This window comes from Solanum pennellii, chromosome 1 (assembly GCF_001406875.1).
Source record: "Solanum pennellii chromosome 1, SPENNV200".
NCBI classification, from domain to species: Eukaryota; Viridiplantae; Streptophyta; class Magnoliopsida; order Solanales; family Solanaceae; genus Solanum; species Solanum pennellii.
Window position 1 is genome coordinate 554,302 of NC_028637.1, and position 16,398 is coordinate 570,699.

The window sequence follows — 16,398 nt, forward strand, 5'->3', positions numbered from 1 at the left end:
TGGGGGGTGGGTGGGGGTGGGGGGTTTATTTAAGTAGATTTAAAGTGAGACAAATCTTGACCATTAGATATTGAATGGACGGCTAGATGTGTTTTACTCCCTCTTGAGTGATGGATGAAGACTTTTGGGAGTTTATGGAGAAAAAAATAATACTCAAAGTTGAGCCCAAATGAATCATCAAAATGAGTTGGGCCTAAATGTTTTGTTGAGTTTGGGCTTTAGTTTTGGGCTAGGGTTAGGTTAAGAGAAGAAAATTTGGGCTTAGGGTTTCAAACTTAGCTCAAGTTTTAAGTTGTCATTTTGAGCCTCATGAAGTTTTGAATTTGTAATGTTTTGATTTCTTAGTGATAGTAGATGTTGAGACGGTCTCGAGCGTGAAACTCCCCAGGGATTCAAAAAGAAATTCTACTTTTCCCTCGTTTGCTATTACTTCTTTTTTGGGATTGAATTTCTCTCAATATGTCGTCTATCATTATCAACTTTTTTTCTTATCATTTATAAAAAGGATTCAACCATGATTTCATGCGAAGTTCTTTTGGTCAACTCATGATCAAAATTACAAAGTCTTTTTCACCAGACGATGACTCTCTAATAATATTAGTTCACTAACATGAATATAGTTTTGTTAATTTCTCAATTAATCAATCATGTGTATCTAATAATTGATATATGAGTTGGGAACTTAGAAGGAAATTGTTTCATACAACTTCATGTTAAATAATATATGGGGACCCTTTGATACACATGCATGTCCTTGTAGTATTCATTATTTCATTTGGTTGTTTCTCAAACTTTTTAAAGGTATATATAAAATTTTGCTAGTCATATAAAATTATATCGAATATATTTATCATATATCATCTAGCCTTATTATAAAATGTTGATGTTTTGTTGGTTTTTGAAAAAAAAAAAAAAGTGGCAGACCTACATTAATATTAATTCCGATGGATGGTACTCATAAAACAAAACACAATATGACTTTTAAAATATTATTATTGTTTGGTAATTTTTTCAACCAATATTTTGATTAAATACAACAAGGTGATTTAATGCCTTTAAAAAAGAAGCATCTGCCTTAGGTTTCAAAATTTGAAGGCCCATATTTTTTTAAAGTAATAAAAAAGTTATCATAAGCCCTTTTTAACAAGATAATATACTAGATCTTTTATTTATTTATTTTAATTTATTTCAAAATATTAAAAAATGATTTTATCTTTTTTATCAGTTTTTAAATTTNATATATATATATATATAGGGGCGGATCCATGTGCCATCCAGAGTGTTCACCCGAACACCCTCTATAAAAAAATACACGGCTGAATTTATGTATATATATATATATTTTGAATATCCTGAATCACAAATGGATGAGATAGCCCAGTAATAGTTGAGCTCAAAGTTACGCATGATTTTTAATTAAAAAAGAAATGATTGTGATCATATTAAGAATAACGAGAAAGTCAAAAACCTTATGAAAAGGGTGAAAAGCTATAAGGTTACGAGGTGAGCTCTAGTTGAATGAAGTGTAAATGAATCAAGAGGTGATGGTTTTCCGGAAGTTCCATTTTACTTCCCGTCGATACGTTTTAGTAACTTGGTTTCACAAGAAATTTAAATACCATTTTTAATTTACTATTTTTTGTACTTGTGTTATTGAAATGATCGATTATATTTAAAATTTATCCAATAAATCAATTCATTTCACAAGTAATTTTAAATATCATTTTTAACTTAGTATTTTCTTGTACTTGTGTTATTGAAATGCCCGAATCACATATTTAAATTTTAATTACTGTAATTTCACGTACATGTTAGCTACACACTACATAATTTTTTTATTGATTCACAATGAAACATTTCATGGAATTAATTATAAGAATTTAACAAGAATCACTTAAAATGGAGATTCTTTTATCAAGCCCTAATATTGTTTAGTGTAATATATTCTCTATATGGTATAGTATTAGGGTTTCTATAACAAAATAAAAATAAATATATGTAGCTATACTAGTTAATTTGTATAAATATTTTGAATATGTAAAGTTGTTTAGACTAGATTATACGGATAAAGATCCGGTCAAGTGTAATAAGGTCAAGTAATGTTCAATTGTCTTATAGACTCATGTCATGTGTACTATATAATTATTGTGGTTGAGATCCATTTAAATTATATACTAATTATAATAATAAAAACAACAAAATTGTCAACTTCTTTATTTTTTAAAACTATCAAATAAAGCAATTAAGTGAACTCAAGCTAATATTTTCAAGAAGAAAAATTCAAAATTGACGAGAACATGCGAATTTCCTGACTTTTTACCCCCCCCCCCCTCAAACTTCTTCGGGAATATGTTCACACGCTTTCTCCAAATTATGATGTAATCTCCAAAAATAGATCAAACTTAAAAACATCATTCAGTTCTAAATAATAATTCAACTAAAGAACTGATAATACATTTAAAAAAAAAATTTTTTTTGGAGGTTTTCATATAATTATAAAAATATATTTATGGATCTCAACCATAAACTATTATATAATACACATGACATGAATCTATAAGACCATTGAACATTACTTGACCGGATCTTTATCCAGATTATACTTAACATGCACATAACTCTTTAACTTGATAACAATTTGAGTTTAGTTCAGAGATAGAGGTTGAGTTTGATAAATTATTCAACTAAGATTTGATTAGCTAGAGGGTCATTATCCTAATTAATTAAACTAAACATTTTTTTTATTGACTAGTAGATATAAAAATCAACTTTAAAATATAGAAATTAAATTTGGAGTGTTTGGTACAAACTTGACTTGCAATTAAACACTACTATTGGTCCCTCATTAGGTAAACTAATCATGCATGCATGGAACAAATTTTTTTTAAAAAACTATATATATATATATATAAACTTTTAAGGATTGATTTGATGAAAAAAAATATTTTTAGCATATATTTTGATATGTTGCTTTGATTTTAGTTAAAATTTTAATAAGAGATTTCGAAAAATCTACTATAGTAATATTTGCATTATATTTCTCAACGGTCAATATATAGTTAATCTTGGAAGAATAATCAAACGTTATAATTGAACTAACTTTAATTTGTAAAATTGACAAAAGGTGGAGAAGTCTTTTATTGTTGAAACATTAATTTGAAAGAGAAAAAAGCAAAAGGCTAATTTTATTTTATTTTTAAAAAGGAAGAAAACAAAAGGAAGTTTTAAAAAAAAAAATTACTACTAAGGATGACTGTTAATTAATTTGATACTGTTCATAATTTGACATGCATGATTGTAATTATTATGTTTAAACACGTAAAAAGAACATTATCATATGCAATTATCATTTTCAAAATTTGAAATGATTTTACTCACAAATTAATAGGTTAAGATGTACATTGGATAATTTTTTCACCTAAAATAACCACACACACAAAAAAAAATCTAAAACATATATATAGTTGAATTCAAGAATTATTGTTACAAGTTACTCTGTATTTTTTCTCAATTATCCTCTTTATTTCAAAAATAAATTTTACTTTATGGGATAAAACACTCTCTACCAAAATAGAGAATTGATTCATTCGCAAGTCTTAACGAGAAATATCATCTCTATCACGATCTAATATATATATATATATGTATGTATGTATATATATATATATCCTTTTGTTTGAAAAAAACAATCAAAAGAATTTTTTTTTTTTTTCTAAAGGTTGCCTTATGAGTAAAATTTGCATAAATTAAAGGGATTTACTTTAAAGATTAAAAACAAAAAGTAAAAGAAGAAGAAGGAAACTTTTTGATGATAAAAGTATATTTATTAAGCAATGAGGTCTTGTTTCTTTTTGTGATTTTGTTTGATAGTGTTTGTATTTATAAGAATAAATAAATAAATTAGAACTTGAATGTACATATATATGAATTAAATACTCCCTCTGTTTATTTTTATTTGTCTTAATTCGTAACTGAATATTCATTTTTACTTGTTATATTTGATTCGTGTTAAAAAAAAACCATTATTTTTTCATATTTTACCCTTAGTATTACGTACTTATTCTTCAAATCATTTTTTCAGACCTAATACTAAACATCATTTAATAGAAAAAAATTAATAAAATACTTATAATAATAATTATCGTTTAATGGGTATGTCAAATCAAATAGTAATAAATAAAAATGAACAAAACGGATATAATATTGAGACCAATATGATAAGATAGAATAAAAAGAAACCCCAAAATTATGGCGATAATTAATCCGGAATTATGTGAAAATAGAGATCCCTATTTAATATTTATATTGATTTAGCATATTAGTGTAAATCATTCAAAAAATTTTTTTTATATATATAATTAAATATTGAATAGTTTTAATGAGATTTTTAGTTTCACCATAATTTCTGGTAGATTAAAAGTATCTTTGACTTATGGATGTATTAATTATTTTGATGCAACACTTAATTTTCTTGTCAAAATTTAATGAATTGCCATTTCTATATTTATATACATTAATTTAAGTGCATAATTATTATATGGTGTTACCGTCTAACTAATTGAATGATGAAACATAATGACTTTTCTATTGTTATTAAAAAATTTAAATTTAAACTTTACTCGATGATTAATATAGATTTATCTTCTTTAGAGAATATTTTATTTATTAGTATGATTATATAAGATCGACGTTATAATAAAAATTTAAAATTTAACCAAATCCTAATATAAAATTTTGAATCTAAATACACATTAAAAAAACTTTTCTATTAATATATATCTATCCTAATAATAATAATAGTAATATTTTTGGTTAATATTCAAAGCATTCAACATCTAGAAAACAACCAAGTAACAATAGATCAATTAAATTATAAATTTTCTTAATTTTTTTTGTTTTTAAAACTTTTACATTTTATTATATTTGAATTTATGTTCACATTCCTATTTATTTTTTTTAAATAACAACTCATACCTACTTTTGTTTTTTTGCCTATTTATACTACCTTTCACAAAGTATACGTCAAATATTACGATGGAATGATTAATACTCACTCATTTTTAATTATATATTTTAATGAGTCGTACTTTTAATAGGGAGATTTTTACGTTTAAATCGGACTTTAAAATAAAATTATTTGATAAAAAATATAAAAGTAAATTATGGAAAATAAAATAAAAAATAAAAAGTGTGGTTAATAAGACAGCTTTGAGGTGGTGGACCCACAAGTTTTTTTTAAAAAAATAGATTATATTTTTTTTATTTTTTTTAATTTAATAAAAGCTGTACTTTAATAAATTGCTGTTTGTACACTCTGTCAAATTCTGGGCAGCGGGCAGCCTATCCTTTATTTGCTGTCACAGTTTAATCCGTCCGCTTCATATTATTCGAATCATATTGACTTAGTATATTTTTTATTTTTATTATATATATATATTATTAAATTAGTTTTGTGAATAATTAATTGAAATAATTGATTTGGCGTAGAATTGAATTTATTGTAGTAAATAATAATTTTATGCATAATATATAAATATATTTTTAACTTGACTTTAATTAATAACCCTTAGACACGTAAACATGCATGTTTTAAGCAACATAATGCACGTAAGAATATCATGTAGAATATGAATTGCCCAACAAAATATGTATGTCTACTTGTTCGACTTTATAAACTCTAAATATATACTTGTTCACATTCATAATTAGAATCAAATTAAAGGAAACATCTCGACTATTTTGGAGTATATATTATGCTATAATTTTACACTTATGATATAAAAAATGTCTTTACTAATGTTTATATCCTCTAACTTTGAATTTGCATAAATAAATACTTAAAAATTTAAATATAACTAAATAAGTAGACACACGTTCTATATGCTACTCTATATGACAATTTACGATTTCACATAGCGATATAAGCATATTATGTCATAACCTACATATGATATATACGTTTACCTATTTACATATATATACTTGTGCACGTTTAAAATTAAAGGACACAAATAACAACAAATATTTATATCTTATGTCTTTTATTTTTATCTCACTTTTTATTTAGAGAAAAATGACAAATATACTTTCAAACTATGAAAATAGTATATAAATATCCTCCGTCATACTTTTGAGACATTAGTGTATCCCTAACATCCAAAAACTAGAGCATATGTCCTTTACACTAACTGACATACACGTGTCCGATATTTATTAAATATCAAATCGACAGATTAAATTGCGTCACGTGTCCTGATTTGGTCTTTCGTTAGAGTGATCAAAGGCATGTATGCTTAAGTATTTTGACGCCAAAAACACCAATATCCCAAAAAATATAATAAAGGATATCTGTCTATTATTTACGATAACTCAGGGGTATATTTATCTTTTTTTTCCGTTTATTTGTGTAGTGATATATTTCAAACGGGCAGCTCACCTGCCCGTAATTATTCACACAAAAACCACACCACTACTCAGCTATATATAAATCCCCATTTCTTCTCCATTTGTTCTGTCATATTACAATTTTTCTCTCTAAAAAACACAAATTTTACTCAAATTTTTCCCCAAAATTGAAAAAAAAAAAATGGAAGCTATTAACATGAAGATCTTCGTTGTTGCAGTGATGATGATAATAATGGCTATCTCCGCCGTGAAAGGTGTCGCCGCCGCTGATGCTCCGGCACCGGCACCGGCTTCCGACGCTACCGTCTTCGTCCCCGCCGTTATATCTTCATTTGTTGCACTTGCTTTTGCTCTTTTCTTCTAAGCTAATATTATTATTATGTTTTGTTGAGGGTATTTTCGTCAATTTTTTTTAATTTGTGGGAGTTGATTTTTTTTCTTTTTGAGTGATTTTATTATTTGTATTTTGTTATTTTTTTTTTTGTATTTTTGTGTAATATAATTGGAATATTTAGTGAGGTTTTAGGTTATTATTATTATTATTTATTTTTATATTAATAATAATTAAGAGATCTTGTTATCTTGAATTCTAGTGTTTTGGCTTTCATTATTCTCATTTTCTTAATTATGTGATAAATTACATCACATTTGGCTTAGTTCATTTTAATATATGTTGGAAAATAGTTAGTACTGTTAATTAAAGAGGTTTAAATTCTAGAAACACATTTATACTATACTAAGACTAAGACCTATTAACCTCCTGAACTTATTTTAAAGTAATTTTTTTTATCCCTTTTAAGTCTATGTTGCGCTAACTTGAAAAAAAAAAGTCAATCAGCGTTGAGCCCACAAGATAGTGCCACGTAGGTTGAAAAGGGCTAGAAAATTATTAATAAAATAAGTTCAGAGGGATAATAGGACTTTAGTATAGTATAAGTATGTATCTGAATTTTGAGCATAAGTTAAGAGGATACTTATATATTAATCCTTTTATTTTTAAGATTATAATTCCGTATCAGTGAGTTATCTATAGATTTTAGACGACTGAATAATGTAAAAGTTATTTAATTTTAACCCTATGATTTATTTCTTTAAATGTGTATCATATTGTAAAAATCTCACACTTTAATCCATTCAAAATAAATATTGAGATTATAAAAAAAAAAAAAACCTTTATAAGCATAAAATTTGGACTAAATATACTTTTTAAACCTCTTTTGTTATTTTTTCTTTTAAAAATTCAGAACTTATAATTTTAACTTTTCTACTTTAAAGACCTAACTAGTTGAATTACCTTTTGAAACTTTTATAAATAAATAAAAAATATGTTGAGAATGATTCCATTAGCAACTTGCAATGGAATGTACAATAGGCATTATTATTTATTATTCTAAGAAATGTGAATTTCAAGTTTCTAAAACACATAATATATAAATCAAGTCTATATTATATATTCAGATTCTGATAAAATATAAAAAGTATAAAAAAATAAAATTTCTAATATAAATTTGTTATTTAAAAAACTCAGATTGTTATTTATTGTAGATCTAATGAATTCGATGCTTGAATCTATTCCATCGCCAATAATGAAATAATGAGTCTTCCTTCATGATCGAACACCTAATTCTAAATAAAATTACGAAATTTTATCCTTTTTTCGATAAAATTGAAGTACTTCATAAGATATTGAACATATTTTCCATCTCTTCCCAAAAAGGGAAACTGAATAGATGCCACTAATTTAGATTTTCTTTGTCGAATATCAATAATTTGTCCGTCTTTTATTCTACTTGTTTGTTTCTGAATTTCTACGAGCCCTTACTTTTTAAGAGTGAATAATTCTCTTTAAATCAATTGATGGTGACACTTAGAATTATACATGTGAACTAACAAGTTGTGATCTTATTGGAAGTTCAATGAAAGGCCACCAAATTATGAAAACTATAGACAACTCATTTCATAAATCTATAGCTACCAAAATTGGCTACTTGGTGTTCTCAATATATTTATATTTATATTTATTTATGTATTGTTCATACATGAGTAGGTGGTTGGTTTTACCAAAACCTCATAAAATAAAGTTTTAGGTAAATGTATTAATTATCATTCCTATTTTCTTTCAAATAAATTGATCAAAGGACTCTCTTTAATTAGTTACTAGATTTGCTGTTAATTCTTTTTGTTTTTTTTAATTTGGTATTCAGTATTCGTATTAGAGCTCATGTAGGGTTCATTCACGGGGAGCTCACCTTAACAAGGATGTTTTAATATTTAGAGGTCGAATTCGAAACATTTATTTAACGGGGAAACGGAATCATTCGATTCGATGTACCACATCCTTTGATAGTTTTATGTTTTCTTTTCAATGTGTGTTATTTGAGTGTTCTTTGAATTTTGCCTATATTTACCAAATAAATCCACTAAACACCATTATTAAACAAATCCTCAAGAAAAGATAAAAAATTTCAACTTAACATCTTGATTAAATATGTGATTATTGTTAAACCTAGAACCCCACCCCACTAATTCAAACACCACATGGCTACAAAAAAGAAGATACTCCTCTTAATTAATATGCTATCATCTTTATTAAAAATGTGATTGTTGTTAAGTAAAAGACAAGTTTTAGTTTAACACAAAAAAAGACACCTGGAAATACACTAGCAACAAAAAATGATGTCTAAGCATTTTGTGATTGGTCGAAAATCATATGATCTCAAGTTTAAATTTGAACGAAAAAAAATTATGTCTTTTCTTTGTATTTATCCGAGCAATTAAGTGCATAAACCAATATCTGTTTGATGGGAGGTAACATGTACTATAAAAAATGAATTTAAAATATGTTCAAACAGATCCAAACACCATAATTATGAAAAGAAAACATGTTCTCCATATATTGCATCTCATTTGGAGTGCACATGGGAGTAGATAATAATGAAAGAGAAGGCCTAAGACATATATCATTTACGGGGCAAAGTCAGGTAGGATCGAGGAGTTCATCTAAACCTTCTTTAAAGAAAATTATATTATCGTTAAAATTAATATTTTTTATGCATATACATTAGATAGTAAATCCCTTTTAGCTTTTTTCATATGTTCACTTCCTTCGTATTTTGAAACCCTTTTGAGTGAAAATCGTGCCTCCACTTCTGCTTTTCGCTTAAATATACGATTAATCCCCCCATCCCCCAACCCAAACCCAACCACCACCACAAAAAGAAAAACCCTTCAAGCTTATAAGTCAAGAGTTTTGCAAATGCAGACCTCGTTATATAGGGTGTTATGGATGAAGTAATCGCAATGACAAGTGATTATAGACATAGAAAAGAAGTCGAGAATCGTCAGTTACCTTCTAAATCAAAGTACTGACAAGTCAAGTATCATATATGGCAAGGTAAAAGATGAAAGATAGTGTAACTTGCCATTTTTACCAACACACAGTGCAACACTATCTCTGTTAATGCCAACAAATCATCACAGACAAACACATGCAGTGTTACAAAGTCTCCCTCTTGTCATCATGTAATATACATAGAAACCCTCTGTTCTCAAAATTTACAAGAAAGCTGTTCATATTTCCACCTAAACTCTAAAAGCACAAGATCTTCTGGTCTCTTGAGTATATTTAAATTTTCTGAAAAAAGATAAGATACAACACCGGGCAAGAACAGCTAACCCGAGGGGGAAGAAATAACAGGGAATGAAGAAGTAAGACGATTCTACTTGCTGTAGAAACCAGACTCTGAGTTCTAACTTGTTCGTTTTAGTGACAATCTGATGCGAGAGACGACGAGTAGTAGCTTACAAGTCTCCTGAGGGGGCTATTCTTGCTGCTGATGTCTCTCCCAGTGAAACTGATGTCAATGACGAAGCCCAAACTCGAGCATTCCTAGCACCTTTATGGAAGTTTCTCGTTTTGCATAGCTTTAGCTTGCTCCAAGCGCTCTTGGGATCAATTACGTGGAAGACGCGCCCCAGAATCTGCCTTGAATCTCCAAAGATCCCCATGTTTAGATGAGGAATATATGCAGCCCATAATGCTACTACACGAGCTACCAACCCAGGGAAGAAATATAGGGAAGCCCTAAACAATAGGAATGCAACCGATAATGCAAGGTAAGGTTCAGTCGAGAATAATTCCTTCAAAGAGGACCCTTTCAATTTCTGAAAAGCTTTGCGACCATCTGCCTTATAGGTAATTTGACTTTCTGTCACTTCAACCATAGGATGAAGCCCTGAAACAAGCATACAAGTGTGAAGTCAATGCCATCAAGTCAAATGAGAAAGGGTAGAACACTAATTGTCGCATACTGTACAAATTTCCAATAATGACTTCAAGTTTTAAACTCATAAAAAAAGACGGCCACTTTTCAGGTGTTCATTCTACGCGCTATGGCAAATTTCCTTTGCATTTTTCAGCAGCTGTAAAATCATTTGTGGACATTGTCTGAAAGAGGCATATTGAGAGAACTTTGAAAGAGAGGTAGAGGAGAAAAAATATGAGAATATTAGAGAGGATAAAAATGGAGTTTAGGTCAATATCGGAAAATATCTCACATTAAGAACTATGTTGTCATTTTAGTATTCTGATGAGAAGAAAAACTTAACAAATTGGTATATCATGGGACTCTCTGCATGCCTGACTTTTTGGTATCTTTCAAGTCTCATGAATCAAAACAGACATCGGATAAATTGCAGCAAATCAGATAAATTGCAGCAGAATGCTATGACGATTAAAAAACCATAAAAAATAAGCGGTTAAATTGCAAGAAAATGTTCCTTCTACATTTGAGAACTGCCAAATATTGGATGAGTTTAGTTGATGAACTTGAAGCCCCAACAATAGTGCTCCTCTTAAGTCTTACCTAGTCTTCATAACCTCTGAATGCACAAAATTACAATACACAGTATTCCCTGGACTGGCAAAACTAGGTCTGAAGTAGTTCAAAATTTGACCTTTCTAAGATTGCTTTGAACTGTTGAAGAAATTGCTGAACACGCATATATCTTACTTGCACAATCTATTCGATAAGGACTTTCACCCCTTAATATTAATGTTATCAATTGACAATAGTGTGATTGATCTAGGACATTGAGAAGATACTTTTTATAGTACCTACTGCTACTAGGTTTGCTCATACGGTTTCTTCAGTAATTCTTTTTTGGAAACTAATTCACTGACTTAAGTAATATTCAGATTCGGTTCTCTCAAGCTTATTTGTTCTAGTTGAGTTTTTAGTAGTGGACACTTCATTTTGGAACCAAAATCAAAATACAAAGAAGGGTTATTGTGCCTCAATATAAGTGTGTGGACCTTAAAATAAAGAGTAAGCTGTACAACAACAACAAACTCAGTGTAATCCCACGATTGGGGTCTGGGGAAGAGTTAACCATGGTTACCAATTTTAGTTCTTCTTTGCTTCAACATTATTTTGGCTCGACCATGTGCACATGTTAAATGTAGGACATTTCAAAATGAGAATTTGGTTTTTTTTGCCAATTCGCAGAATGTTCCCCTTAAAAAATGGCACCAAACTCGAAAACTAATGTAGTGGAAATGAAAACCTAACACCATTCCACCACAATAATCAAAGGCTAGTCACATAATTTTAGGTTTGGCTTGTGATTTGTAAAAGATGAAAAATGCTCACTCCTAAACATTTGCAACAGTATGGATGAACTCTTACTATGCTACCCAAAAGCGGGCAAAAGAGAATAGAGGCAAGGTCACCTGTAGTCCTCTTGTAGAAGTTCACAAGGGAGGGAAGATCTTTCTGGCCGTGATATCGCACTCTTGATGTCTGAGTCACAATCAACATTGATGGAAAGCTGTGAACTCCATATCTTGAGAAGACACTGCAGATGAGAGGCAAGACACATGATTAAAATCGTGAGAGCAGCTAAAACAAGAGAGGAGAAGCTCGGGAGAGAGGAAAAGGTATAATTCTTTATAAATTTTCCTTCTCTAGGAAAAAAGTTATGATGTCATCATGGAATACATGCTTTATTATTGAAGCGCAATATAGTACTTATTTAATTAAAAGCATATGTAGGTCAAAACTTGAACGGCTTCTGTCACTAGGTTGCTCGGCAATATTTTGATCTAATAGTTTCAATTTCATACTTAAACGCAAATTTCCATGCAGTACATCCACGTTCTGAAAACAAAAAGGTAGAGTTGGGCAACTATTTAATTATTAAATGTCTGGCACTGATTAAGTATTTTTAACAAGGGAATTAAGAGTAGTCAGGGATCAGCCATATCCATGAACTTTATCGGCACCTTGTGAGCAGTTACTGCAAAAGCTCCAAGGTGTAGCGAAATGCTAATAGAGATGACACAGTTTTACCATACTCAGAAAAGATAATATTAACAAAAATTAAACCAACCTAGGTGTAGCTTTTGATTGCTCAACCATCACATGTCTGATTTGCGGGAACATGGAACTCAGAGCACCAAACTTTGATTTAACATCTGTCGAGAAAGGACACCACGAGGCGTAAAACAGAATAGCAGTAACCTCATCTTTCTGACTGGACCTTAGAGCCTTGTCGAGTGATTCTCCATCCGTCTTGTGAGAAAATTGCATAAATGCAAAAAATCAGGAATATAGAAAAATAACTCTATTAAGATGCATGTCATAGTTTAAAAATAAATAAAAAATGCAGCTCTCATGAAGAATTATAAAGTTAAGTTATGAGAAATTGGGTCATCGATTTCCTCTGCTACACCCAAAAAAACAACCGAGCACCCTTACGCCAAGGAGCAGAAATGGAAAAGAAAATGATCAAATAACAAATGTAAACTTTGGGAAACTATGGAAGGATCTATATGAGGCCCATCCATTCAGAACAACATATGTATATCAAGGTTGCATAGAGTTCAGGCAGTAGATCAATTTTATGAAAGAAAACAGTAAGCATTCCTCACAAGTATTCAGGAAAATCATATAACATCAGTTCTCTTACTGGATTTTATGTTACTGGATTTTATCTAAAAAGAATGATCCAATTCTATATGCTAAAAAGAATAATCCAATTCTATATATGTTCTCTTACTGGATTTTATGCCTTCTCTCAGAAAAAAGATCAATGTCTATTCCATTTATTTTTCTGGTATTCAAGCAGGTTGGAATATGCATTATCATAATAGCGGTAGAAATGGTAACATTTTTGTTTTGATATTCTACACAAAATCCTATAACTTAGTAGATAGGAAGAATGTCTGTCACATTCAACAGAATAAACAAAAAAGGAGCAATCCTAGAACCAAAGTGACGTATATATTGCTGAGACACAAAAGTCACACATTGATGAACATGTACTAGATACACCTCTTTTGAACAGTATGTACACCTTCAGAACCTACATTGAACATTCATTCAATCTTAATATAGCTTGACCACCAACTTGTCTGTTCGCCAACCACTTAACGGCCGCTTTTTCAGTCACTTACTTGGAATTCAGTTATTTCTAGTCTTATCTCAGCTCTTATACATGCTACTGTCACCTTTTAACTGAAGTTTTTGATGCATTCTTTTGCTTGTAGGAGGTTGTAACAAATCAATTTCTTGAACTTGCATACTAAGTAAGGATTTAGTAGGATAAGAGATGTACGGAGCCTGAAGAGGTCAAATAGGAACTTATTTTTGTAGATGCATCCTTCCTTAAAATGTTGAAAAGCATTATAATGCTCACATAGAGTAGAAATAATGCCACATTACGATTGAAGCCAAGTTAAAATGCCATGATGGTGTTTCAAAATCAGTCAACTCATTGCCTGTAGACATTCATATGAAGACATCCTAAGGGAGAATACATGAGCTACATTCTGAGACCAAAATTGTTCTGCTGTCCACAAAAACAATCTCCCACTGCAAAGGAAGCTAAGCAGATAATCTGACCTGACACTCAACCACCCAAGTTTCCCACTCTAGGCACACTTCACTCTCAACTCTTAAAAGTTAGAACAATCACATACACTTTCCAAATACTTGGTGAAGATCCAAAACAAAATCACTTGGAGCCTTTCTCACCGATGGAATCAATTACTTAACATTGACCCTTTTCTCCAAGGAAGAATAGAGGCTGCTCATACCATTTGCACATACTTTTTTATCTAATGCATATAACAATGCAATAAATCCAAAAATCAATATTTCTATACGCACTAAATGCCCTTAACTGCCTACTCTCAAGACATTGGCATATAATTTTCTAAACAGAAGTTCATTAAAATTTTAAAAACAAAGTAAACATCGTTACATTGAGAAGCATCCTACTCATGGGCATCTCCAAGGAAAGATACACCATTACAACTTAATACTAGAGAGTACAGATTATTCTGATCCGTTTCTTCAACTTTTACTTAAAAACGTTCTTTTCAATATCTAAATTCAACGAAAAATCATTTTTCCAACTATGCAACAAAAGGGGGCTAAAAAAGAGGACTCTGCAACAGGAACGTGCAATACTTAAAAGATACAACTTCCATATATCACTCACGACAACACAAATCTTTTAAATCATCTAAAACAATTGAAAAGAGTACCAAAAATTATAACTTCCAAAAGTTGCTCCTAAACAATCAGCATCAACTACATGACTTGAGCAACCTAAACCATGATTAGCAATCGAAAATACTTAAACAAGCTATATGATGCAACAAGTATCTCCACATCACCACAACTTGAAACCATTATCTTCCTCATACAATAATCCTTTCTTTGTTCCAAATTCATACACCACTAAGAACATTAAAAATACCCAAACCAAATGAATATTTCCCCCCAATGACTTAAGATAATCTCAAACCCCCCAAATAACCTAAAAATCCAACCTTTAAAGCAAAAATAATCAGAAAACAGATTCAACTCAATGAATAATCAACAAATCACAACCAAACCATAATTAGCTATTCAAAAAGCAACCAATTAATCAAGAAACAAAAAAAATTCTCACAAATCATAAAAAAAACTTCTAAACCCTACCAAATCACCAAAATAATCAAAACACACTTAAAAAATGAAACCCAATCACCAAAACAATCCAAAAAATATATATATACAACCCATTTCAATTAATTAAAAGCATCTCACAAATCATAAAACAACTCCAGACCTCTTCTAATCACCAATATAATCAAAACCCACTTCAAAAATGAAACCCAAAATCACCAAAAAAAACACAACCCATTTCAATTAATCCAAAAAAACACCCAAATACATCCCAAAATCCACCAAAAAAAGAGGATTAGAAACTGAATTACCTCAAGAATCTTAGAAGATGGAACAGAGATCCGAAAAGGGCATTGAAATTTCAGATCATACAGAAAATTATAAGACTGAATTGGAGAAACCGATTCGGAATTCGTATATCCAAACGCTGCAAATACAAAACCTAATACCAATATGTATCTAATCGACACCATAATCAACAATACTAATCTCAAAATTTTCACCTAAAAATATAAAAATTACCAAAAATATTCAGAAAAAAAAAAAACAAGAATTCCCCTTTCAGCTTTTCTTGAAGAAAATTTTGAATTTTTTTTTTTGTATAGTGTTTCAATGTTCGGCCAAAATCAGCTTTTTTCTCAGCAACTTTATCGTCTTTCTACGATTTTTTATTTAAGAAATAATTTTTTTATTTTTTTATATTTTAATAATGGTCCCTCCTTTTTAAATATTTATTTATCTTCCTACTTTTTGACAACAAAACAATAAAAAAAAATTAATATCCAAATATGGTGTCCTAATGTATCAAAACGTTATTTAATTTTATAGTTTCAGATATATCGTATCGAAAGTTTAAATTAGAGAGTTATCAAAAAAAGGGTCTACTTTGCTCATATTAGTCGATTTATTTTGATGTTGCTAGCTTGAAGTTTTTATCTTTTATTAATATGCTACAATCACCATGTATTTTTCTTGTTTTTGTTTGTTTGTTGTAAGGATTATAATTTCGAAGAGGGAGTTGAAGCAAAAGTTAAAT

General features: G+C 29.5%; 2 protein-coding genes across 2 annotated transcripts; one reads left to right on the top strand and one right to left on the bottom strand.

Annotated features, from left to right (window-relative positions):
• The first annotated feature begins 6,501 nt into the window (after positions 1–6,501).
• Positions 6,502–6,992, top strand: LOC114076480 (arabinogalactan protein 13-like). Its single transcript, XM_027915592.1, has one exon. It carries the CDS (start codon positions 6,587–6,589, stop codon positions 6,767–6,769), a length of 183 nt encoding a protein of 60 aa, XP_027771393.1. The 5' UTR covers positions 6,502–6,586; the 3' UTR covers positions 6,770–6,992.
• Positions 6,993–9,829: 2,837 nt separating this feature from the next.
• Positions 9,830–16,025, bottom strand: LOC107007941 (5'-adenylylsulfate reductase-like 5). The gene is made up of 4 exons (XM_015206802.2): positions 15,674–16,025; positions 12,796–12,977; positions 12,137–12,261; positions 9,830–10,640 (listed from the first exon to the last, which is right to left on the bottom strand). Exons 1-4 carry the CDS (start codon positions 15,833–15,835, stop codon positions 10,207–10,209), a joined length of 903 nt encoding a protein of 300 aa, XP_015062288.1. The 5' UTR covers positions 15,836–16,025; the 3' UTR covers positions 9,830–10,206.
• Between the last annotated feature and the right edge of the window lie 373 nt (positions 16,026–16,398).

Bases quoted from the DNA above. Each gene is read 5' to 3' on its own strand.
- LOC114076480 (XM_027915592.1), top strand. From the start codon at position 6,587: ATGGAAGCTATTAACATGAAGATCTTCGTTGTTGCAGTGATGATGATA.
- LOC107007941 (XM_015206802.2), bottom strand. From the start codon at position 15,835: ATGGTGTCGATTAGATACATATTGGTATTAGGTTTTGTATTTGCAGCG. The intron at 12,978-15,673 runs GTAATTCAGTTT...TTTTCTCACAAG, and splicing joins CATCTTCTAAGATTCTTGAG to ACGGATGGAGAATCACTCGA. The intron at 10,641-12,136 runs GTGACCTTGCCT...TGCTTGTTTCAG, and splicing joins CTTCTACAAGAGGACTACAG to GGCTTCATCCTATGGTTGAA.